Raw genomic sequence first — 24,564 nt, forward strand, 5'->3', positions numbered from 1 at the left:
AAAAAGAGGATAATGATTCCCACTTAATATATGTAAGGATCCACTCAAGTATAGCCGCGCGATTTTCACTGCTATTAGTCCCCTTTTACCACTGACACGGTCGCGAATGCTATAGTGAATAACAGACACGAGCAGCTGGCCTCTGAGTGAAAATAGTCAGCTAGTAATAATGTTGTTCCAATGTTATCTGATATTACCTTAACAAATCGATCGTTACATCCGATAAAATTTTAAAAGAGCGCAAAAAGAAGAATAACATAAAAAAAGTTGTCTTCAACACATCAGCCTTAAATATGTAACAGAAAAGAAATAATTGAGGAAGTGAACACAATGAAGATATAATGGATCTCACACCACTCCATCTTAATCAAATCGCTCTACAAAGGGTAAATGTACATTTAAGTGGGACGCGAAGTTTTCTTGTAATTACATTTTTATTACGCAGACACTGGGACTATAATGCAAATATAATAAAGAGGCGTCGAGTCGGCGGGGCGATATTCACATACTTTTATAACGCCCTATTATTTCTAAACAACAAGGAAAATACGAAATAAAGTTGCAAAGAAATGTTCTATGCTCTTTTAACACAAATAAGTTGTAATTTATTTTGTATGATAGTTGGACCAATATTCAGTAAGAACTTTTGTTCTTTTTACGATAAATATAAAGTTTAGTAAAAATGTTAAAATGATTTTAAACTAATTCCTGTTACAAAAACTCTTAGTTGAAACCCATGCAAGAGAACTTTTGCGAGAGACCTATCCACGCAGTGTTTACCTAATCGTAGCTATTCGTGGCTATTCCAGAAATTTTCTTTATCATATTGAGTAGTATTTTCTTAATTATTAAATAACAAGCCATTTATTTGATAAACATTTACGTAACAAAAATAACTGGTGGCATAACTTATTTAAAAAAAATTGAAAATACCTTTCGCTGTGACCGTGATGGTCAATGACCGCGAACATAACTGTTCATTTTGCCTACACACACTAAGTACTGTCATGCACAATAAACTTCAAATTTATACCTTAACACAAAGAAATAAAGTTCAATACAAAGTTTAAAGCTCACACATCTGTGCACTGACCAAGAATAACAATACAAGATACGCGCGGCTTACTTTCTCGGCAAAGAAATATTCGTTAGTAAATTCATATTGACACAAAAATGTGTAGAAATTAAAGTTATTTATCTAATTACTTCGTGTTTTATTTATTTTTGCGAAGCGATATTTCGCCTAGGCACTTGACAGAACTCGTGATTATGGGTAACTTGTAGTAATGTGTCGAAGTTAATATCAGAGTACCGTCTTTTAAACAATTATAATTTTTGCTCCTATATATCCGTGAAGTATATAGTTAATTAACCGAGTAAAAATAGAACGAAAGGGATGACAATACTATCTTTTATATAAGTGTTATAATAATAGAAACTCAAAGTGGGATGTTGCAATTTCATCAGCGCAGAAAGGAGTGGCTTATATAGGGCCGGATACATCAGTTACCTTCCAGTCAAAGTTCCGTCGGTCCAGCCATTTCGGAGAATACCCGAAAGAAAGGCAGATTTCCGGACAGACAGAAAGACTGGACTTAAATTATATTTTCATTATAAGCAACGCAAATACATTATGTTCGCGAAATATTTTTTTTCAGTTTTTTCAGTATTTCGTATGCAATATAGACACTCAGATGATATAGACACTCTAATTTTATCGATGGTATAGATATAAGTGGATAGACTATAAGCATTGTGCATAGTTTAAGAAATAAAATGCTTATTTAGCGAAACTACACATGCAAATAAGTGTTTAAGTTTAGTATTTCCACGCTCGACTGTCTATAATATAAATTGTTTTCAGTCTGCGGGACACAAACCTAGCATACATTAGCCTCTTTACACCAAACTATTAGAGGACCAGGCGACCTTTAAAATATGTACTATCGAATTTCGAATTATTTTATTATGTTTTCTATCATAAATATAGCAATACCAAAGGAATTTGCTCTGACTTTCAGCTTCCGAAACACGCTTACTTTAAAAAAAGGGGATTAAAATATATATTTTGGAAATTGACTATATAAACTGTGGTAAATAAAAATGTTATATACGCGCCTGGGGTTTAAATCGTAGTAGGTCTACCGACCAATATTGAACACTATTTGTGTATATACATTCTAATGTAGTTACCGAACATTTTTAAATGAAGGTATGACGTCAGTGAATGAAGCATTAAATATAACGTCACCAGTATTTTAAAAAAAGATCATCGATAAAGAAAATAATTTTGTTTTTTATTGGGCTGTTGTTTCCAAGTGTCCAGTGTCATCGAACTGGGATACAATAAAAAATATATGTTTCAGAGTAATTCTTAGATGCTGTAGGTTTCTAATAATGCAGTTTTGTGATACTTATTTAAAACAATATAATACTTTTAGTTTCCTGTTTATGAAATAATTTTAAATATTATAATAACTAAAGTTGGTTTTCTAAAGTTTAGAGTTAGCATATCTAGTAAATGGAAGTAATAACTGCTCATTATCACTTATTACATGACTTTAAACATCGTCTCTTTCGTACCGAAAAATACTCTGAGGATATTAAGAATAAAATGCTTCAAGTATGCTATCAAATGAAGATGTCAAATCCACTATCATATAAAATTGCACCAAAGTGTACGATTGAAAATCACAACCCCTCACTAGAGACCACTGCAATCTTTTTGTCTGTCCGAATCCGAGATAACCCCTCTCTTTGCGAGACGAGTTTGCGTAGTAACTTCCCCCTATCCTAAAAAGTAAAAGAGGGTGGGACAAATACCAGACATAGGTCAAAATATCGATTAATTTACTCAAATCCAAGCAATGTACGGCGTATTCAGGTTCATATGTTAACATGTCGAACTTTTTATCCAATTAAATTTAGAACGGTATTTTAATACAATAAACGTTTTTTTTTCTTTATTACAGTTAACTCATTATCTTTGAGTAAAATCGTATTTAATTATTTCTGTATAAAACTAACATAAAATAAAGAAGAACTAATCTTAAAATTCATAATTAAATATTGTTTGGACTGTTGTACCTATATATGAATAAGAAATGGCTCGGTCAACAATAGAAACAATCTTACCCTTTGACTTAATTGGAAGTAACACTTCATTGTTTTAACTTAAATCAATAATAACAAGTTAGTCCCAGGTGTTACAATTGTTAACAATATCATTGGAAATAAACTTGTTAAATGAACATTGGCTACGATGTTTACATTGCATCTGTTCAATTAAATGGACTTTGTACTAGCTAATTATAGATATCAAATTTATACATAGCTATTGTGATAGTACTCATTAATGATAAAGGATGGCTTGAAAACTTTGTGCGATTTAAATCCTACTAACTAACTAGATTTTAACGAGAACAGTCGACTTTCCTCCAGAAAAACTACTATAGATTTTTCACCAAAAGCCAGTACATATTAACATACAAAGTTAGTGTAGCACGTATCGAAACTGGGTCACCGAATCTAACCCAATTATGTAGGAAGTTACAATAGATAGAATGAAATATTTCGTTGACATGCAAAAAATGTAGCAACCAGCTCCCTTCCACGTTACAAAAGGTTTCTAGCTGGTCAAGGATTGCAAAATAAATTTGGACTTGATCGAAATTAATTCGGATAATTTTTAATCAGTCAGAAAATAAGTATGTATATATACCTGAGTACCTACTAAATAAATCTTATGTATAAAGTGCATTTTTTTTTGTATTACAAAATAAATTAATCAACGTACACCAAAATTAATTGAATAAGTAGACACTATGTAAAAGATACAACAGCAGGAATAATTAATACACATGGGCTAATGGGCTAGCGTCGCATTCAGTTTACACCGCACGGCCGTGTGCGGCGCACGGTTATTACGTTGCGCGAGGTCACGCGCTCGCTCATCGAATATTTTTAATTCTTACGAAACGATAACGTCAGCGTCAACATTACCTCATAGCATCAATAATACTATTATTAACTACGAAAGCCGGTATTCGGCAGTACCCACGCGGTAGCATCACAGGGCGACCGCATGAACGCTCCTCTAATATGACGAAGTACACAGCCCTCGCTTTTTACTTCATAGCGCCGTTATTAGCGAGCGGCTACAGAATATTGGGCATATTCCCGTCATTGGATCGCAACAACCATTTAACGTACCGCGGCCTGCTAAAGGAGCTGGCGAACAGGAACCACGATGTGACCGTGATCAGTCATTTCCAATTACCAGATGCACCTTCTGCTTATCATCATGTGCCGCTCAGCAATACGCAAGTCCTCAAAGGATTATCTTTCGAGTCAGTGATACCGAGTGAAATTTCTCGGGTGCCTTTCGAAACGCTTGTGTCGACAAAATCCGGCAACGATGACTGTAAAGTCTTGATGAACAATCATCAAGTGCTCCACATGTTAAGAAGTCGGCCTAGATTTGATGTTATTATTGTGGAGTCTTACAACAGTGACTGTGGAATCGCGTTTGCGGCCAATCTGAGTGCTCCGTACATTTTGTTTAACCCCCAACCGATCCATCCTTGGCAGTACAACAGGCTTGGGATCAACTTTAATTCAGCTTTCATACCACAATCGCTGCTGCCTTATGGAAAGAATCCTTGGTTCTTTGACAGATTGCGCAGTTATATATTGTATCATATAACCAATTGGGTATATTACATCGGGTCCCAAGTGACAGACCATGTGTACCTCTACAAGTATCTAGGCGACGACTTGCCCTCGTTGGAAAGTTTTGCGTCGAACGCTAGCTTGGTGTTTGTAAACACGCATCAGTCAGTATACGGAGGCTTCCCCAGACCTGATAATGTAATTGATATCGGTGGAATACATATTAGACCGCCTAAAATTATTCCTACGGTGAGTTGATTTTATATCAGTTTCATTAATTGAATAAGTTGTTAATATTAACTCCTAAAGTTCCAAAATGTATGCTTCTTTCTTTCGAAATACAAATGTATAAAACACTCAATAAAATGCTCGTCAGTCAGCAGTCTATCATCGATTATTAGGAATGTATCGGCCTAAATGACTCCGCCGTGGACTAAAATCGTGATATGGTAGGTTATTACATATACTTTATTGTTTCATTTTCGCTATGAGTCACGCTTTGTCCTTGTCCTTTGATACAAAAGTAATATAAACTAACAACCAACCACAAAATTAGTTTACCGTACAGATAATTTGTTTTCTCTTTTTACTCCAACAAGGATGTAACTATTTATAACAAAGTGAGTAAATAATAACAAGATACAAATGTTATCTAGTTGTAATTATAGTGACACTGGCACGATAACATTCATGTTGTTTAAGATTTATTGTACGAGTAAGGTTGTCATACTTTTGAGTCATAATCAAAAGTAGCTCATATTGATTTTGAGCGCGCGCATCGAGACCGAATGCCAAGGTCGATGTATACCAGAAATATTTGTACACTTAACATGTCGTAAATACGTCTTCTTAAAAGATGAAGTCTGTATTATAAATTTTTATTTTCTCATAAACTTGTTTACTTGTATTACTAGAAGACATGTTACGCAAATCACAAAATAAAAACAAACATCGTTAATATCCCAACAATAATGTAATTTTTACTAGTTTGTCTTTGCTAAAGTAAAGAACAAAATCAACATGTGAAACAGTTATTGAACGAAAATTTTAAAATAATAATATGTAATTAATATTGCCATAAGCGTAGAAGCTTTAACTGGTCAAAATTAGAAAAAAAAATTGGTAGATAAACCAAGAAGAAGCATTAGGCAAACCTTGATACGTCACGGTTAAGAATTTCATTGTTATGCTAATTTTATTATTTTTAAATTATATGTTTTCGAGTTACAATTCGCTGGCGTGGACAAAAATTTTTAACATAGATGTGAGAATTTATTTATCAGTATTCTGTATTTGCAGGAAATCGAAAGATTTATAAATGAAGCGGAATACGGTGTGATATACATGAACTTAGGCTCCACAGTCAAAGACTCTACATTGCCTAAAGAAAAGTTGAACGAACTTCTATCGACTTTCAGCAAGTTACCATTGCGAATACTATGGAAATGGGATGGAGAAGTCATAGAAAACTTGCCGAGAAATGTCATGACAATGAGGTGGCTCCCACAATATGAAATACTAAGTAAGTTTACACTATAATACTTTGTTAATAAAGTATCTCTTACCACTATCTCCATAAAAGTTAATATCTTATTGCACACCATAAAAAGAACGATTGTTTTTATATAGCTCTTATGTTTAGGAGACCTGAAAATTTTAAACACCCGCTTACTTTATACGTTCGTTAGACATTCGTTTAAATAATTTGATTTCATTCCATATTACAGAACATGATAACGTGAAAGTCTTCATCTCTCATGCCGGTATACTAAGCACGATCGAAGCCATCGACTCGGGTATCCCTGTGGTGGCGATCCCTCTGTTTGGAGACCAATATGGCAATGCCGCAGCAATGGCAGATGCCGGTATTGCAATTATCGTGGCGTACAATGATTTAAAAAAATCACTTCTCTTGGATGCTATAAATGAAGTATTAGATTCAAAGTAAGTATATTTTAAGCCAGGAGCAAATGTTCAAAAGTAACAGAGGATTGATAAGGATCAATTTCTAGTATGTATTCTATGATATCGAAGTACTACTTACCTGTTCATAAAATATCTCTAGCTCACACAAATTTTGTTCACTGAAAGTGTATTAGGGATGGTATTCACGGTTTGTTTTATTTTCCAGGTGTCAACAGCGTGCAAAACTTGTGTCAAAAATATGGCACGATCGTGCTATGTCGCCGTTGGAGACTGCGATATATTGGACAGAATATGTAGCCAGATACAACGGCGCACCCAACTTACAAGCGACGTCTGCTCAATTACCATTGTACCAACAACTACAGTTGGACGTACTTGCATTTGTAGCTATTGTATTATATATACTAGCATATGTGGTATATAAAATACTTAGCGTGTGTTGTTTTTGCTGCTGTCACAACGATGCGGCGTCCCAAAACGCTATCGGTGAAGAAAGAAGGAAAGAAAGAAGAGTGAAATTTGATTAACAATCTCAAAATCACAGTATTTGTGTAAATATATTAAGGAATATGGGACACTACTGAAATAACTTTATGAATATAATTGTTAGATAAACACTTGACTATCGATGATTGATATTTATTATGCTGATGTTAAGATATAAGTTTTGAAAATCTGTATGTTTTATTTTCTATAATAAATACCAGTTGCAGCAGTTAACTTGACAATATCTAAGGTTATTCAAGACCTTTGAGTGAGCACTATCAGAAAGAGTTTTGGTTCAGTCCTTAACAACATAGAAGGAATTTTACCAGTGGTTGATCCAGTCAGGTTACCTATTCGTGTCAACCTTTATTGTACATTAGCTGTCGCCCGCGACTCCGTCCGCGCGAAATTAAAAAAGAGTAATAAGTAGCCTTTCAGACTATGTTCTACTTCTGTGCGAAATTTCATCAAGATCCGTTGAGCTCGCGGAGATATCTTCAAACAAACATCCATCCATCTAAACATTCGCATTATTCGCATATTAGTAAGATTCTATATATTGATGACAATTCTATTCTATCAGAAGTTGCATTTGTAGAATCGCCTGTTAAAAAGAATAAGGCAAAATCTTATAAGTGAAAATTAAACATTAAACGATAGAAAGGAAATATTGTTCTACCTTTGCTGACCAGAATTTATATTTTGATTTGATAGTTACAACGAAAAAAAGCATTTTATTTTTGTACTTATAGATGTTGTGATCGTTGTGTATTTGCTATGAAAGACAAATTTAATATAACTCCATAACACGTTACTTAAGTGACTGCTATCTTGAAATATTGTGACAAAAATTTTATATCTTTATTTATGTAATTCAATAATCAGTTTTAAACGATAAAAATTGATTAAAATATTCAGTTCACATTTTGTTAATAACAGTGTGAAGTTATAACTTAAAATGTTAGTGTCAGTGTTACTAAGTTTAATTGTAATATCAACATTCAACACAAGTAATGAAGTAAATTCATTAAATATATTAGGAGTGTTTCCGTATCAAGGGAAAAGTCACTTTTATGTTTTTGAACCATACTTAAAGGAATTAGCAAACAGAGGATACAACCTAACTGTTATTTCATACTTTCCACAGAAAGAACCGATTAAAAATTATCATGACATTAGTTTGGCTGGAAAATCTATGATATTTGAAGGTATAGTCCCATTTCAAAAACATTCCTCGCTAACAAATATGTTAACTAGCTTGGGACTGTCGTATTTAGCGGTTGATAATTGTCACATTATGATGGATGATGAAGAAGTGCAAGATTTATGGAAAACAAAAATGAAATTCGACGTAGCAGTTGTGGAACAATTTAATGGTGACTGTGCTTTAGGACTCGCGTATATCCTGAACACACCTGTTATCGCTCTCACATCTCATCTTTTGATGCCATACCATTACGATCGTTATGGAATTTCTTACAACCCGTCGTACATACCGTTCTTATTATTAGAAGGAAGCACTGAATCGACACTCATGCAACGTTTGGCACATACTATATCGCATATTTACATGAAATTTATTTACCAATACTTGACGCAAAGGTATGAATATAAAATAATTTCTAAATATGTCAATAATATGCCACCACTAGAAGAATTAGGGCGTAATATTAAATTTCTACTACTGTACAATAATATGATGTTAACTGGATCAAATATTTTACCGGCCAATGTAATTGAAGTTGGCGGTTATCACGTTGCTAAACCGCAACCTCTGCGTGATGTAAGTATATAATCCAGTTATTAAAAGATAAAATTTGATAATTATAGGTGTGTCTTAAAATACGGATAACGCTTTGCAAACCTGACGGATTATATGCGAATTTTATAGCTTGTCGAATGTAGGCTGTTAATAAGCATGAAAAATATAATAACTGAGCACGTCTGTATTGTTGATTAGCACTGTTTAGGCAAATTTATTTATTATTTAAAAAATTCTTATAAATTATTGCAATGGATTATGGTTTGCCTAGTTGCCGATATTTATTACTAGGAGTGATATTTAAGTCGACATACGATCAAGAACATAACTGTTGATCGAAGTTTCTCTTACAGGACCTTCTTAAATTTATAGAGGAATCAGAGCATGGTGTCATCTATATAAGTTTTGGTTCCATGCTGAGAACTGCTTCGATACCGAAAGACAAAATGCAAGCCATTTTGAACGCACTTGCCGAACTACCTCAAAGAGTAGTGTGGAAATGGGAAGCGAAATCCCTTCCAGGCAAACCCAAAAATATATTTGTATCTAAATGGCTGCCACAGAACGATTTATTAGGTGATGAATTAACTAGTAACTTAACACAATTATATTAAGTTGAATCAGAGAACAGCTGGGTTTTTTTGAACCTACGACCAATATTGGAGACCTCCAAATTGTTTGGTCAGGTTTTTTTAGGTTTTTATCGGTTTTCCCTCATACTTCTTATTCCGTACAAAAGATTACTATATAATAGCACAATTAGGTAATTTTAATTGAATTTAATTAATTTTTATCTTGTAGCACATCCAAATGTCATTGCATTTTATTCCCACTGCGGCATGTTGGGGACAACTGAAGCTTTATATCATGGAGTGCCTCTAGTCGGCATGCCGATGTTCGCTGATCAATTCCGAAATGCCGCTGCCGTAGAGGAAAGTGGTTTTGGAGTTACTATAAAATTGGAAAATCTAACAAAAGATAATCTACTTAAAAAGTTTAAAACTGTTTTAGATCCTATGTAAGTAGTATTTCTGACCTTTTTTGGATGTCTAACAATCTATATTTGTGATTTGATTTTACAAAAGTAGTAAGCTATCGATATATTATATACTTTGAATTTTAAGGAGCTCAAATAACTATAGATTGGACTTGAGTATTTACAAGTAGCTTATATTACCAACTGAAATCCAATCTACTCGTATTAAGGAGTGATAAACTAGTTTTACGCCACAATCTTTAAAAATGTAATATAATATCTTTTTTATAGTGAGAATGAAAGGTTTCTTATTACTATATTATTCACAGGTTTCAAGGGAATGTAAAGTTATTATCTAAGGCTTGGCATGATCGTCCAAAATCTGCTATGGACACCGCGATACATTGGACGGAGTTCGCTGCAAAGTATCCAACTCTTACATTCAGGTCACCAGCAGCAGACGTCCCGCTCTATCAATATTTATGTCTCGACATAATATTTATTCTATCCATTATACCTATTACTGTTATCTGCGTCGTGGCTATTATATATAAAACTTATTTTAATAGTAAATCAAAACAAAAGAGTATCAAGAAAAAAGACAAAAATATGTAATAACATTTCAACAAACACTATAAAGAAAAAAAATGATCAACTAACTGTTGCAGTTTAAATTTTCACTTATCCTTTAGCTGTGTATTTGAGTGGAAGTAGTTATCTTAATTTTTTTTTAAGTTAATAAAAGATTGCCGCTTGGGTAAACCGCTTTTTATTACAAGTAACCTTGAAGGCGTGACACTTGAAAAACATATTGCTGTCTTTATTTTTTTTTTTAAAGAGAATTTCCCGCAACAATGTATTGTATATATGTATGTTTTATAATTTTTTTGTATGTATTGTTTTATACATTTTTCAAACGTACATTGGCAACCCACTCTAAGAGGTTACACTGGGACGGCGGTGTCATAAAGCCTTCTATAGCATTAGAAAACAAGATTAATAAGATATAGGATTATGTATATTTATAAATAAATTAATTAATATTCATCAACTGAATATTCGATCTATTTTTGTTATATATTAATAGCGTAGTATTTTTAGTGTGCCAATTCAAGGTAACTATTGCATTGACTATGAAAGGTTACAGACAAGGTCGTTAGATTTAGACTTTCTGGATGTCTTAATTCTGTTCACCTTTAAGTCGCTAGAGGCCGTATGAGCGCTTTAAGTTTGGTAGACAATATAATAGTCTACCAAACTTAAATATTATTTTATAGGTAAATGCATAACGTGCACGAGTTCATGCCCATCGATTTCCTGTAGAATTAATATAACTGATCAACTTACAAACAGACATAATTATTTAAGAATTAGATTATGATATTGATTGGTGGTTTTTGTTTATACGGAGGATTGATTTATTTTCTTAAGACTGAGCTTTTGATACTATCATCTAATCTCGATGTAATAAAGTTTATAATATGACGTAGAACAGGCAACTTTTTCAAGTAATACTGATAGTTTTTAGTATTTACTCAATAACATATTTTATATCTCAATACGTGTATTATTATTATTATTTGTCGTCAGCTCATATACTCATTATGGGCTTAAGCCTCCTCTTAGTTAGAAGCGATTAGGCCATAGTCTAAAACGCTGGTCAAATGCGGATTGGTTGACATCACTTTATTGCAAACAATCGCCAGAAGAGCTGTAGATTACAAGTGCATCGCTTAACAACTGCGACACCGGCATTCTTACTAATTATGTTACTATTGTTACTTTCCTTTATATTTATAGAGTTAAAAAAATATTTTTTTTTTTAAATTCAAACAGTGTTACAAAATATTATTCTATTTAATAAAATATTTTTTTACTCTAAAATATTTATTTTTCTTTATGTATTTATTTAATTAAACTTTAACTTTACAACATGACATTTCAACATTTATGTAAATATATTAAATTCCTCCGATATATCCATTTCATAGATATAGCGGTTATTTCTATTTAATTATAGTTGTATATTAAGGTTTTTTTGTATATTTGTATATAATGTTTTCACAGTACATAATTTTTAATATTGATAAAAACAAATTGAGAATTGTGATAGCAAATCTCAACGTAATAACAGAATATTAAATAACAAGCACTTATTATCCAAATATGTATGTATATTAATATTGTTATCTCTTTTATTAGTCGATATAAAGCGACGCCGTGACTGAATTGCACGAGACGGACTTGGATTGTCGCGATGAATGTATCTCTAGTATAACTAAAATGAAAATAACTTTAGTCGTGTGTTCAGTGCTAGTGTTACTGACATGTGTCGAAATAAAACCAGTGAATTCTTTAAATATATTAGGATTGTTCCCTTTTCCAGGAAAAAGTCATTTCTTCGTGTTTGAACAGTATCTAAAAGAACTCGCCAGAAGAGGACATAATATAACAGTGGTATCTTATTTCCCTCAGAAGGATAAGGCCAAAAATTATCACGACATAAGCTTAGCTAATAGTTCGCAGATTTTAGAAGATGTGTTTGAAGTGAAAAAATCATATTGGGCTTTGTTAAGGTTGAGTTTTGCTCTCGTAGAATGGGGTACTGATAATTGCAGAGTTATGCTTTCAAATAAAAATGTACAGAACGTTTGGAAGACAACAAAATTCGACATCGTTGTTACCGAACAGTTTAACAGTGACTGTTCTCTGGGATTAGCACATCATTTAAAATTGCCAGTGATTGGGCTCGCTTCTCATGCGCTGATGCCTTGGCATTACAGCAGATTCGGCGTTTCTTTCAATCCCTCTTATGTATCTCATATGTTTTTGAATGGCGGAACCAAGCCTACACTATATGAAAGAATTGAAAGAGTTTTATTTGATAGCTACTTAAGATTAATCTATAAGTTTTACTGCCAAAGGATCGATCAAAATACTCTGGCTCAATATTTCGATGACATACCACCCTTGGAAGAATTAGGACGTAATATTAAGTTTCAATTGGTTTATAGTTATTTTGTACATTTCGGATCCAGCCTGTACCCGCAGAATGTGATCGAAGTAGGTGGTTATCACGTAAAAAAACCAAAGAAGTTACCTGAAGTAAGTACAGTAAATGTTATAAATAATTTTATAATAAAAGTTTTATTTACAATACCAATATATATTTTCAAAAACAGTATTTATTTTCTTAATTAACATTATCAATACTTCACAGAGATTATTTTAATATAAATTAAATGAAATAACGCTTAATTTTCTGTTATTAATATCAATATCCTAAAATGAAGAGCATTTTGCAATCTTTCAGGATATACGTAAATTTATTGAGGAATCTCAACATGGTGTTATTTATATAAGTTTTGGATCCATGTTGAGATCCGCTACGACACCCAGAGAGAAGATAGAAACTATTATCAGCGCACTAAGAGAACTCCCGCAGAGATTTATTTGGAAATGGGAAGAAGATTCTTTACCCGGAAATCCATCAAACATATACCTATCTAAATGGTTACCACAAAACGATATTTTAAGTATGTATATGAATATAGTTAATTTAATTAACATTATAGATGTAATACTAGAAACCGACGAGCTTGAATGCGTAGATGTATCAACGTGGAAGGGCGAGGAGATGCCAGAAGAGCGCAAAATGGAAATCCGTAATTTCTGCCCACCTTTCTGGTCGTGAGTTTTGTGTGTAAAAGAAATGAATCACATTTAGAGTTATTTCGACTTCTCTTTATACAGTCTAGCTATTGTGTTTAATCCTACTGGAATAATAATACATAGCTCATTTTTATAAATAGAAAAATTTGCATAGAAATCTGCGCAACCAATATTTATTAAAATTCAAGTCGTAGCTTACTGGCGTGAAGGACGTGTTTATTTGGTTAAGAAATTCAGATTGTAATTGAACTTTGCTACCACAGTTTAGTTTTTAATTATTTTTGTGGATTATCGTTAAATAATTGAATATATTTAAATATGTAATAATGTAGAAGAGGCGAGAGTGGTTAGCCAGGACTATAATTGGAAATCCGTAGTTTGCCGCTCTGGGTTACGGACGTGCGTTATTTTATTGTTGTTAATTGAACATTTTTTCTTTTGTACACCAGGTCATCCGAATGTACTGGCATTTTATTCACACTGCGGCCTCCTGGGTACGTCGGAGGCCTTGTATCACGGTGTGCCAATGTTAGCGATGCCTATTTTTGGAGATCAACCGGGAAACGCGGCGGCCGTTGAGGAGAGCGGTCTCGGTGTTAAAATTGAATTTATGGAACTCACGAAAAAGGAGCTATTAGAGAAATTTAAACAGATTCTTAATCCTGAGTAAGTAATACGGTTTACAAAAAAAACACCAAAACATGATGAAAGTGTATGCGCTAATACAAAAAAAAACGATGACATCAAAAAAAACTGGTGACATACAAAAATTAAAACCAACTTGAAATTAATGTTAAACACTTAATTTGGTTCAGTTCATCCATTTCCTAGTTTAAATTTGTTCAAATAACCAATAACTACTCTCAAGGATAAACTACTTCAGAGATAAGTTTATTTAATAGTTTTTAATAGTTTATTTAATACTAAAGGTGATTTTTCACAAAACCCATAAAACCGGAATTATGATTCTTATCGCTTATTAACTTAAACATTGGGTTGGATACTCCGTTAATCTCGATTTATCTTAATTACTATTCTGTATTAAAATTATAATAAACGTTATTTGATACACAGGTTTCGTGCGAAGGTTAAGATACTGTCACAAGCGTGGAAAGACCGGCCGATCTCCGGTATTGACGCTGCTATACATTGGACAGAATTCGCCGCTCGCTATCCAAACTTTACCTACAGATCCGTAGCTGCAGATGTACCCCTCTATCAATATTTAGGTCTAGATGTATTATTAATTTTATTCGGTATACCATTATTAATTATTGTACTATTTCTTCGTTACATATTCAACAAAAAGAAAACAAATTCAACTTCAAAAAACAAAGATAAATCTAAAAAAGAATAAATTTCCGCAGTTTTTTTCAACAAATACCAACTTTTTAAGGTCAGATAAAATAAAATGTTAACGATTCCTTAACGAATTTTATAACAGATTGTTGCATTTTTTGTTTATTACCAGCTAAGTATAGAAATAATAAAAGGAAAATAATGTAAGGAAAAAAATGTTAAGTTAAAAGAAATACTCTTATTGTGTGACAGAATTATTTTTGTGTTAATTCATTGTAAGATATATCCTTTATTTGATTACTTAGCAGAACAAACTAACTAGAATTAATTTAATTAGTAGCATATGTGTTCTTCCAGACTATGTTCCACATCCATGCCTAATTTCCGATTCTAAATCCGTTGAACCGTTCTGGAGATACCTTGTAACAAACATACATCGATCCATCTATCCAAACATTCTCTTTTATAATATTAGTAAGATAGCTGATATTGTAATTGTCAACAGGACATTTGCTAGAGATATATTTCTAACCAATAAATTGAAATTAGAAACCTCTAAGGACATATTATTTTTATTTTACCCACCTACTAAATTAAGGACGTGAGTATTAAATTAATTTAAGTATTAAATTAATTTAATTTAAAATTAATTTAATTAAAAATACAATAGTTACTATATTGATCACAAGGACAATTCTTATCGTAAAACTCCTGACCTTTGCAACACTAAGTCTGGTTTACGCTTTTATTACCCGACTGACTAATATTTTCACGCGTATGTGTGTTTGCGGATTTGTACGTATAAAAGTTCCATTGTGGTCAACTATAACTTGAACCAATTTTTACGAGTGATGTGTTCGAATTTGTATTCGTTTTTTGTTTTATTTAATTACCAGTAAATTTTATGCATTCTTAAACCAGGCGAGATATTTCAACGATATAAATGTGAATTTCCACTACCAAAAAAATGCTCTAGAAACATATTGTACTATATATTTATATCAAAGGCAATAAGACTGATAAAATGTGTTTTTGAATACATTGCTTACGGTATGACTTGTTATTTGTTAATACACATATCAAGACCGCGCTCAAACCAAACATATTGTTAACCTCCAACTGTGAACTAGCAGCTAGCATAATGCATTACATCTATTATCAATTCATATTCAACTTTTGTGACACAATATCAATTTATCAGTCGAATACCACAAAAGAAAGTAGAATTAACTGTGGATGCGGTACAAATACTCGATGAAAGTACGCACGATACATCTCAATGACTACCATACCAAGACAGATGATATCGATTTAAGAATACTTCAGTGTTTTATTTCATAAGTGGGGAGTTGGTCCAATTTTCTTTCTCCGTTTTTTCCTCACTACTACTGAATGCCTTCACTTCGGCCGGCCTTCTTTTAAGTCATATTTTCTTCCTCATTTACTTCATAGAATGCCATGGAGCTATGTTCATTACACTTCGTACTTTATCATTTTTTTTTATAAAAAAATAAACAAGTACTTTGTAAACCTTTATTATTGACTGCGCCACACTTTTTACAGTTAAATCTTCAAGGTTTTATGTTAATTGTTATAAAAATGGTACACTATTTTTTAATGCTTTACGCTTCTTTAGTTGCCAACTTCCTAAAGAGAGGTTCTCAATAATAATATTATACGTATCTTATGATAGTTCAGAGTTGTGAGGAATACTTAAGAGTTAGAAGAAGAAACAAGCTTCCAGCAACTCCTTGGTACGGAGGTTGGTGGCGAATAATAAGGGCAGTGTAAGATATGCTCAGGATATTGTGCGACTTATATGTGGAAATGGGAGACATACTATATTGCCATTGTTCTTTCATGGGTACTCTTATCTATGAAGATACTAATCTACAACAGTAGACAAATTAATTTGATTCAAATAATGCAAGTTATCCACGAAATATTTTATGGATCAAGATATTATCTGCGATACAAAATTTTAAAGCTATCCCTGTATCATTTACATCATATAGCACACGATGTTACTTTTACCTTTTTATTACAAAATCCATATTTAATAAATGCTTTTTTTTATTTTACCTTTTTAATACTTAAAATTAAGAGTCAAGGTCTGGCGCGATAATTTTAAAAGCTTTGATTTAACTTATGCGACAGTTTTATTAAGCCCTATTTGGATTATTGTCCAATTATATACCGAAATATTCAGCTTCGATGTGTCTTTAATTGATGTAATTACAAAGACAGGAAGAGTTTGAGTATTTTTATTAAAATTTCGTGTTGTTTTAATAATAATGTTTCCTATTTGCACGAAATTATGCTCTTAACTGCGTACTTAACTTTGAACTAATAGTAAAGGAAAGAAACTTCTCTGGACATTCTAAAACCTATTTTGTGTTATTATTATTGAAAAATAAAACATGTATTAACAAATAAAATATTGTAGTTATTAAAATATATTAAAATTATAACGTATCGTTATCATTCTCTTGAATAGTGTAATATCACTGACAAGATATAAATCACTTATCTAAACGTAACCTCAAACTGGTCTATTACGTCACCGGCCACATTCAGTTCACGTCAGGCCGGCGCGCGAGCGGTCGACCGTTTACAACGCGAAAATGAATCTCCTGTTTACCTTCCTAATAATTGTAATAGTAAATAGTGCGAGTTGTTTAAACATCCTTGGCATCTTTCCATATCAGGGCAAGAGCCATTTCTTCGTTCACAGAGTTTTTCTAAGAGAGTTGGCAAAACGAGGTCATAATGTTACAATTATTTCCCACTTCCCAGAAAAAGAACCGCCGAAGAATTATCATGACATAAGTTTGGCGGGAAGTATAAAGATATTGGAAGACGATATGCCGGTGCACAGGTCTTACATGACCGTTCTACAAGTTGGTGTATTTTTGACTACAAGTGGAAAAGAAAACTGCGAAGTTATGTTAGCAAATAAAGATGTGCAAAACATGATTAAGCAAAAACCCAAGTATGATGTTGTCGTTGTTGAAGTTTTTAATAGTGATTGTGCTTTGGGAATAGCTTACAAGTTAAATGCACCCGTTGTGGGAATAACGTCTCATATATTGATGCCTTGGCACTACAATAGGTTAGGTATACCGTATAATCCTTCGTACGTGTCCTTCCATTTCCTCGAAGGTGGAACTAAGCCGACGCTTATACAAAGACTAGAAAGAGTAGTCTTCGACGCGTATTTTAAAATGCTTTACTATTTTGTGTCACAAAGAAACGATCAAAACACACTCGCAAGATACTTCGACGATATACCTCCTTTAGAAGATTTAGCGCGGGAAATGAAATTCTTGCTTTTGTATCATAACTTTATTCTTACTGGATCAAAATTGTTCCCGGCTAACGTTATTGAAATCGGTGGTTATCATGTACAAGAATCTAAGCCGTTAATAGGTGTGAGTATTTATCAGTAATTTTTATTATCACAGTACTTAAATTATATCTATTGGGTAAGATTCTAAGAAGACATCGAGTATTTATGTAGCGTTCGTGTCTTTGACCTTACGAAGGTTAACTAGACTTTCGAATTCATGATACAGCGTCTTAAAATATAAAACTTTCCAACAAGCTTAAGATTATATTAATGCGTTCAAGTTCATTAAATGATATTTTGAAAACATCCATGCAAATTCCTTTACGAAAGTTATTTATTGGCAGGATTTGAAAAAGTTCTTCGACGCCGCGGAACATGGTGTGATATACATAAGTTTTGGATCAGTTATTAAAAGTTCGACAATGCCGCGCGACAAACTCGAAGCGGTGTTGGGAGCTGTAAAGGAATTGCCGCAGAGATTCGTCTGGAAGTGGGAGGATAAAACTTTGCTCGTCGATAAAAATAAACTTTATCTCGCTGATTGGCTGCCCCAAGTCGATATTTTAGGTAAGTATATTTACTTTTTCTTTAACACATTTTTCTAAATCTTCAAAACGTTTATTTAAATGCTCAACTTTTTATTTACATAACTAGCTGTCGCCCGCGACTACGTCCGCGCAGAACTAAAAATAAACGTAACAAGTAACTTATGTGTTATTACAGACTGTGTTCTACATTTGTACCAAATTTCATCAAGATCCATTGAGCCGTTCCGGAGATACCTTCACACAAACATCCATCCAACCATCCATCTAAACATTCTCTTTTATAATATTAGTAAGATTGCTATTGTTTTAACACCATCCCCCAATAGATTTGTATAAAACTGGTGATACATTTTTTTTATAAGAGAAGGGGGCTAACGAGCAGCGAGAACACCTAGGTGTTCATCGACGCCCATGGACATCTGCAATACCAGAGGAATCCAACATCGTACTTGGGTTTTTGCTTAATTAATTTAAAAAATATTATATACAGGTCATCCAAAAACAGTGGCTTTCCTATCACATGGTGGTATGGGAGGGACCACAGAAGCAATTCACTTCGGCGTACCAGTTGTAGCAATGCCGGTCTTCGGCGACCAACCGTCAAATGCTGCGGCGGTCGAAGAGAGCGGTCTAGGAGTGCAACTGCAAGTCAGGGACTTAACTAAAGAAAGTCTAGTCGCAGCGTTCAAAAAAGTTTTGGATCCAAAGTAAGCAAAAATTTAACTCTAAAAAAGGCATTCCTTTTGGATATAATTTTCCCTACAAGCACTGCTATTTATAATTGCGTAATAGTTTTTTTAATGTTTGTTTTACCTTCATTCGATTTTCTATTACAACTAGGTAACGTTCATCTTCACTATTTACTCAATCGCATTTTTGATAAAACACTATTGCCTTTTTTATTAGACACTAGCTTTTTCCCACGACTCCGTCCGCGCGGAATAAAAAAAAGAAAACGCGGTAAAAATTATCCTATGTCCGTTTCCTGGTTCTAAGCTACCTGCCCACCAATTTTCAGTCAAATCGATTCACCCGTTCTTGAGTTATAAATGGTGTAACTAACACAACTTTCTTTTATATATATATAGATTAAAAGAATGTTTCATCTTTACAAACTTGTTTTGTAGTATACCTACTTTAATATTAAGTCCGGTACTAGCATAGAACAATCAAAGTTCAAAACTCAAACAATTGTGTTATCTATTTCCAACGATATGATTTTCAAGTACATAATTTTAATTTGATACCTTATATTTAAGAAGAGAAAATTAAAATTATAAATATACAAAAATGTTAAGATTTCTACTTAATATGAAAAAAAAATACCACTGTAAGCGATAATCCCTGGCATTGCATGCGAGGTTATAGGTTTCAAATTTGATTTAAAATTTCCTTAAAATTGTTGTCACTGCACTCACTTTATAATTGCGCACATGTACACCAACAACAAGAAAATAAATAAACATAATTATAACACAAATTTTTTATAAACATTAAGTTCCAAATTAAGTTTTTATTTTTCTTTCAGATTTCGCGCCAACGTGAAACTTTTGTCAAAAGCTTGGCACGATCGTCCGATGGCGCCGTTGAATACGGCGATATATTGGACAGAGTTCGCAGCGCGCTATTCAAACTTCACGTACAGGACTGCAGCAGCTGACGTGCCCTTATATCAGTACCTCAATCTGGACATCGTTTTGGTGTTCACTACATTACTAATATTACTACTGGCCACTTTGAAAGTTATAGTATCTCTTTGCTGTGGTAGTAGAAGAAAAGAGGTTCCGAGTAAAAAGGTTAAACGTAAGAAAAATTAACTTTGAATATAAATTTTTAAATATAAGAACTCCGTTTAATACGTTAAAAAAAAATTATGAAAAAACAGGGGAAACAAAATACAAATACTAGTATTTCTATAATATAAAAAATTAAGTTTAAAACAGACTGGGATATGAATGTAAGGCTATAATTTTGATTGAACAAACCACTGATTATATACTGAATTGTTCAATGTTATTTGTTGTTTTATTAATATTTTCAGTGTGTTGTAGTTTAAAATTGTTTAGTAACAATGGCATTTACAATATTTTGTGGGTTTTTGGGCTAAAACAAATAATAACGGGTAAAAACTATTATTAAAAATTAAATTTTGTACTATGATAAATGTGTTTTATTTTTAAACCATTCATTGGTCTAAGAGTCTAAGGTTTTTTAACAACAGGTGAGTCGCTTGTGATTGACATACTTAAATCTTTTAACATGTAGATGATAATTCTTATGCACGATTAATAAAGCTAGTTATGTGCTTTCGATTTTTGTAACCGAGCTTCTTATAAAAAATATAGATGTATATCGAATGACGCCTTTTTCTAACAACTTCGCAAAGAAACACAGGCCTTCAAGAAGGAAAGTTTTGATGCATCCGAAACCTTCTTATGTTTGACATTTATATACTGTCAACCTATATTTTTTTACTAGAATCGTACATAATTCTTAAAATAATATGTAAAAAACCTAACCGAAATATATCATTATAAATATGTGTGTCACAGAAACATGTCATTGGTGGAAACCTAAACATCAAAATGCAATATGAACACACCTAAAAAAACTGTAATGAACGTAAGTATTAGTTATAATTATAAAACATACTAGTTATTAACTCCGCCAAGATGATGCGAAAAAATAACCAATCATTAACTGCCGATAATGATATATTTTTTGTGTACTATCTAGTAACTGTTATTTATAACAGTACGTACCTAATCGTAGTGTCAACGACCACGTTATTTGGGTATTATTTTTTATACCTCTCTAACTCCAAATAGTTGGCTTAATGTTTTATTTCATTTTAGATACCACCTGTAACTCGCCGCGAGGTTTGTAAGCAGCTAAAGTTCATTATTATTTTAGTACGATGTTCAGTAGCCTCTATCCCTTATAAAAACTAATAAACATCGTACATCATACCTTACGTTTAAATCACAAAATACTATTTAAAATTGAAGTAGAAATTCCAAGACCAAATCTAAAGTCAAACTTGAAATAAACTGTCCAATTTCTAGCATTAATTGCAAGGCAAACTATGTTTGTATTTTCAGATACGTTGAGACAAAAATGGCATGTTGTTGTAAGGCAAAATGTAAGTAGAATAATTTTATTTCCCCAAAGATCGTATTACAGTATTGCGTAGTAAAGAGTAACTGAGTACTACTGAGTAAAGTAAAGAGAGTAAAGAGTAACTGAGAACTAGTAAAGAGTACTGTAAAAAAAGGAAATAATAATATTTTTAACGGTTTAATTTGTTTGTGTTAGTTTCTTTTCATTCCTAATTATGTGATGATCAATTTTATGTTTATAAGGCAATAAAGCGTCGGCGAGTTGCTTGGGTCGTTGCGATTTGCCAAAGCACCGATGTCTTACCAAAGACGACATCAAAACCGGTCCCGTACCTAAGCATATGGGATGGCACTACACCGCAAAAGATGCTCCTGAACATCAAGTAAGTTTACTTTAATATCAATTTCTTTATAGATTTTAAAATGTTTAATATGAAAACTTTCAATCAAAAGACATGAAAATATGTTTTGTAACTAGAATTTTCTCTGTGTTGCCACATACTATAAAATTCATTAATATGTATTTAAATAATAAGAGAAAATAATGTTAGTCAAAACCGTTTACAACATCCATTGGTCTTGTAATTTGTAAATATTCGGTCAGTTTTAGTCGTATTTATACGTTGCTTTAACTTTAATTAATTTAATTTTTTTTTTTTTAACCGATGTAATATACCATTTTGTACTGAATTCCAGTTGAGGTGTGGTTGGCGGCCAGGCCATATTTCCTGTTCTGTACTCAAGAAAATCGAACGTCACAACTGCATGAAGAATGGAGAATGTACGTCTTGCATAGCCACTTGTTCGAAGCCGCCTTGCATGAAGCCATGTTGCTTCGTACCGAAGTGCGCGCCTGTATGCCCATCAGCCACCTCTTGTTGCAAAACGCCTTGCGGACAACCACTCATTAGAGTAGTGAGACATGGAGGACAATACAATATATGTACGAAACCTTCAAAAATAAGTAACGCACCATCGGGACCTTATCCATTGAAATATGTTCTCAATACCTCCCCAGATGATAAAGATAACGAAAATGCCAAAGTTAAATACTCCGTAGAGGCGAAATTCAACGACTATTTATTTGACTACACAAGTTCACAGTCGTCTTTTGTCCTCGACTTTTCTCCACCGAACCAAAAATGTTTCAAAGCTTGCCCTAAGAAAAGTATCTCATGCATGCTGTGTGACACATATAAATGCTAACTTGATTGTTAAAATTGTTTGTTTTTTCATTTTTGCAAAATTCAAAATACAATTACTAACACTGTATAATTTGATTTTATTTTAATTGTCTCTATTTCATTCTGCAAACCACATAGATCATCCATTAACTGCGTAATATAGAAGTTTTGGTAGAGGAAACTCAGGAGTTAAATTTGTCAGGAACACAAGGCAAAATTACTTTAATATCTTTTATTACTATTGAACTAAAACCATTATTTCCATATTTCCTTTAACAGAATTACTATAACTTTAGCCATCTTAACCGAGATTGACTATATCACAGTAAATCAACTTAAAACACAGTTTTTATTCAACAACACTATATTCATTAACATTTGAAATAAGAACCTAAATAAGAAATGCAAGATGTGCAATTATAATACCATCATTCACTAGCTAGGATTGCCTGATTTTTGTGCCAAAGCTAACATATTTTCATTGGCAATCATCTGGAATTCATGGAATCTCTGTGAAACTCTCTGATTCATCCTTAAATACTTCTCCATGCAATTTAGCGTACACTTTTCCTGAAAACAAAAATATGTTAAAGCGGAAGGAAATATTTGGTTTATAAAAGTACTTAAAAAATTTAGGTCCCAGGTCAGATAACAGGGGTGAGTAAGTTTCATAAATAAATATAGTATTTGAAAACACTTTAAAAATGATGAATGTAACTGATAACTAATGGTTACGACTTTTACACAGGAGAAATAGGACTTGAGAAGGCTTCTTAAACAAGCCAATCAGATTACTAATTTATCATGTAAATAATGTTTATGTCATAGTTCTATGTGCATTTAAGTAAGTGATCCCAAACATTCCAAGTATATAAAGCTTGTAGGAATCGAGTTCAAAGATAGATAAATAAAATTGATTACCTCAGTTGGTCTTAGAGTTCGCGAAGTAAAATCATGAATACAGTCATTAAAACATAATTCTGACAATTTGTTGTACTGCACAAGAAAATCCTTGAACTAGAAAGACAAATTACGAATTTTATACAATAGTTTTAATTTAGAACACGGTGTTACAAATTGTTAAATAGAGATTCATACCGTTTTAATTTGATCAGCTTCACTCATTTCAGGAGGTGCCGCCATTTTTCAAAAATTTATGGAAGGTAATCCTTTCCCTGTTAAACTTTAATTTTTAGTAGGAATATAAGGTTGATTAATTAATGAAATAGGAACAAACAATGAAAATTTTATTCACCAGTTTTCCAACTGACTTTTGAGTTTTTGAGGTTAGGTTTATACTTTTTTCTTTTTTCTGTTTGTCACATATGAATTAGAAGTACTGAACTGAGCCACAGATAAAATATTAAAATAAATATGAAAAATAATGGTTAATAAAAATTCACATGGTTTAAATGAAAGTGTAACTTTTTTATGAATAAATATATTGCAAAAAAAAATTAAGGATAGAATGGAAATAGATACTTTTTTCGTTTCTTCAAAATCTATCACTTCCACTACACTAAAAGAAGTCGATGAAAACTTTCTGTTCTGAAAACTCCTGAAAGAAATATA

The 24,564-nt window shown here is 32.6% G+C and overlaps 5 protein-coding genes across 9 annotated transcripts; 4 read left to right on the forward strand and 1 right to left on the reverse strand.

Moving 5' to 3' along the window:
- Positions 1-3,876: 3,876 nt before the first annotated feature.
- LOC106710926 (UDP-glucosyltransferase 2) lies at positions 3,877-7,252 on the forward strand. The gene is made up of 4 exons (XM_014503117.2): positions 3,877-4,920; positions 5,971-6,193; positions 6,399-6,615; positions 6,803-7,252. The coding sequence occupies exons 1-4, from the start codon at positions 4,102-4,104 to the stop codon at positions 7,122-7,124; spliced, it is 1,581 nt and encodes a 526-aa protein (XP_014358603.2). The 5' UTR covers positions 3,877-4,101; the 3' UTR covers positions 7,125-7,252.
- A 765-nt stretch (positions 7,253-8,017) lies between these two features.
- On the forward strand, positions 8,018-9,727 carry LOC123721675 (UDP-glucosyltransferase 2-like). The gene is made up of 2 exons (XM_045681089.1): positions 8,018-8,866; positions 9,647-9,727. The coding sequence occupies exons 1-2, from the start codon at positions 8,042-8,044 to the stop codon at positions 9,725-9,727; spliced, it is 906 nt and encodes a 301-aa protein (XP_045537045.1). The 5' UTR covers positions 8,018-8,041.
- A 2,299-nt stretch (positions 9,728-12,026) lies between these two features.
- LOC106710961 lies at positions 12,027-20,547 on the forward strand. The gene is made up of 9 exons (XM_014503157.2): positions 12,027-12,926; positions 13,135-13,357; positions 13,943-14,159; positions 14,568-14,826; positions 16,491-16,554; positions 17,370-18,223; positions 18,486-18,708; positions 19,180-19,396; positions 20,218-20,547. Exons 1-9 carry the CDS (start codon positions 12,105-12,107, stop codon positions 20,504-20,506), a joined length of 3,168 nt encoding a protein of 1,055 aa, XP_014358643.2. The 5' UTR covers positions 12,027-12,104; the 3' UTR covers positions 20,507-20,547.
- A 564-nt stretch (positions 20,548-21,111) lies between these two features.
- Positions 21,112-23,071, forward strand: LOC106711055. Of its 4 annotated transcripts, XM_045680923.1 has the most exons (5): positions 21,236-21,311; positions 21,545-21,568; positions 21,791-21,831; positions 22,052-22,191; positions 22,505-23,066. In XM_045680923.1, exons 3-5 carry the CDS (start codon positions 21,807-21,809, stop codon positions 23,012-23,014), a joined length of 675 nt encoding a protein of 224 aa, XP_045536879.1. In that variant the 5' UTR covers positions 21,236-21,311; positions 21,545-21,568; positions 21,791-21,806; the 3' UTR covers positions 23,015-23,066. The 4 variants fall into 4 exon arrangements, with proteins under 4 accessions (XP_045536882.1, XP_045536880.1, XP_045536879.1 ...); XM_045680926.1 differs by lacking the exon at positions 22,052-22,191 and having other exon boundaries at positions 21,112-21,311; positions 21,545-21,572; positions 22,505-23,071; XM_045680924.1 differs by lacking the exon at positions 21,545-21,568 and having other exon boundaries at positions 21,116-21,311.
- A 173-nt stretch (positions 23,072-23,244) lies between these two features.
- LOC106711138 (mitochondrial import inner membrane translocase subunit Tim9) lies at positions 23,245-24,307 on the reverse strand. Of its 2 annotated transcripts, none has more exons than XM_045680927.1 (4): positions 24,264-24,282; positions 24,091-24,167; positions 23,914-24,009; positions 23,245-23,562 (listed from the first exon to the last, which is right to left on the reverse strand). In XM_045680927.1, exons 2-4 carry the CDS (start codon positions 24,133-24,135, stop codon positions 23,428-23,430), a joined length of 276 nt encoding a protein of 91 aa, XP_045536883.1. In that variant the 5' UTR covers positions 24,136-24,167; positions 24,264-24,282; the 3' UTR covers positions 23,245-23,427. The 2 variants fall into 2 exon arrangements, with proteins under 2 accessions (XP_045536883.1, XP_014358863.1); XM_014503377.2 differs by having other exon boundaries at positions 23,246-23,562; positions 24,248-24,307.
- Positions 24,308-24,564: the final 257 nt, after the last annotated feature.

Source organism: Papilio machaon, chromosome 14 (assembly GCF_912999745.1).
Source record: "Papilio machaon chromosome 14, ilPapMach1.1, whole genome shotgun sequence".
NCBI classification, from domain to species: Eukaryota; Metazoa; Arthropoda; class Insecta; order Lepidoptera; family Papilionidae; genus Papilio; species Papilio machaon.

Excerpts from the sequence above, each read along its gene's own strand:
- LOC106710926 (XM_014503117.2), top strand. The coding sequence starts at position 4,102 with ATGACGAAGTACACAGCCCTCGCTTTTTACTTCATAGCGCCGTTATTA. Across the intron at positions 4,921-5,970 it reads CGCCTAAAATTATTCCTACG|GAAATCGAAAGATTTATAAA; the intron begins GTGAGTTGATTT and ends CTGTATTTGCAG. Across the intron at positions 6,194-6,398 it reads CCCACAATATGAAATACTAA|AACATGATAACGTGAAAGTC; the intron begins GTAAGTTTACAC and ends TCCATATTACAG.
- LOC123721675 (XM_045681089.1), top strand. The coding sequence starts at position 8,042 with ATGTTAGTGTCAGTGTTACTAAGTTTAATTGTAATATCAACATTCAAC. Across the intron at positions 8,867-9,646 it reads AACCGCAACCTCTGCGTGAT|CACATCCAAATGTCATTGCA; the intron begins GTAAGTATATAA and ends TTTATCTTGTAG.
- LOC106710961 (XM_014503157.2), top strand. The coding sequence starts at position 12,105 with ATGAAAATAACTTTAGTCGTGTGTTCAGTGCTAGTGTTACTGACATGT. Across the intron at positions 12,927-13,134 it reads AACCAAAGAAGTTACCTGAA|GATATACGTAAATTTATTGA; the intron begins GTAAGTACAGTA and ends GCAATCTTTCAG. Across the intron at positions 14,160-14,567 it reads AAACAGATTCTTAATCCTGA|GTTTCGTGCGAAGGTTAAGA; the intron begins GTAAGTAATACG and ends TTTGATACACAG.
- LOC106711055 (XM_045680924.1), top strand. The coding sequence starts at position 21,807 with ATGGCATGTTGTTGTAAGGCAAAAT. Across the intron at positions 21,832-22,051 it reads ATGTTGTTGTAAGGCAAAAT|GCAATAAAGCGTCGGCGAGT; the intron begins GTAAGTAGAATA and ends TATGTTTATAAG. Across the intron at positions 22,192-22,504 it reads AAGATGCTCCTGAACATCAA|TTGAGGTGTGGTTGGCGGCC; the intron begins GTAAGTTTACTT and ends ACTGAATTCCAG.
- LOC106711138 (XM_045680927.1), bottom strand. The coding sequence starts at position 24,135 with ATGGCGGCACCTCCTGAAATGAGTGAAGCTGATCAAATTAAAACG. Across the intron at positions 24,010-24,090 it reads AAGCTGATCAAATTAAAACG|TTCAAGGATTTTCTTGTGCA; the intron begins GTATGAATCTCT and ends TTGTCTTTCTAG. Across the intron at positions 23,563-23,913 it reads GAACTCTAAGACCAACTGAG|GAAAAGTGTACGCTAAATTG; the intron begins GTAATCAATTTT and ends TTTTGTTTTCAG.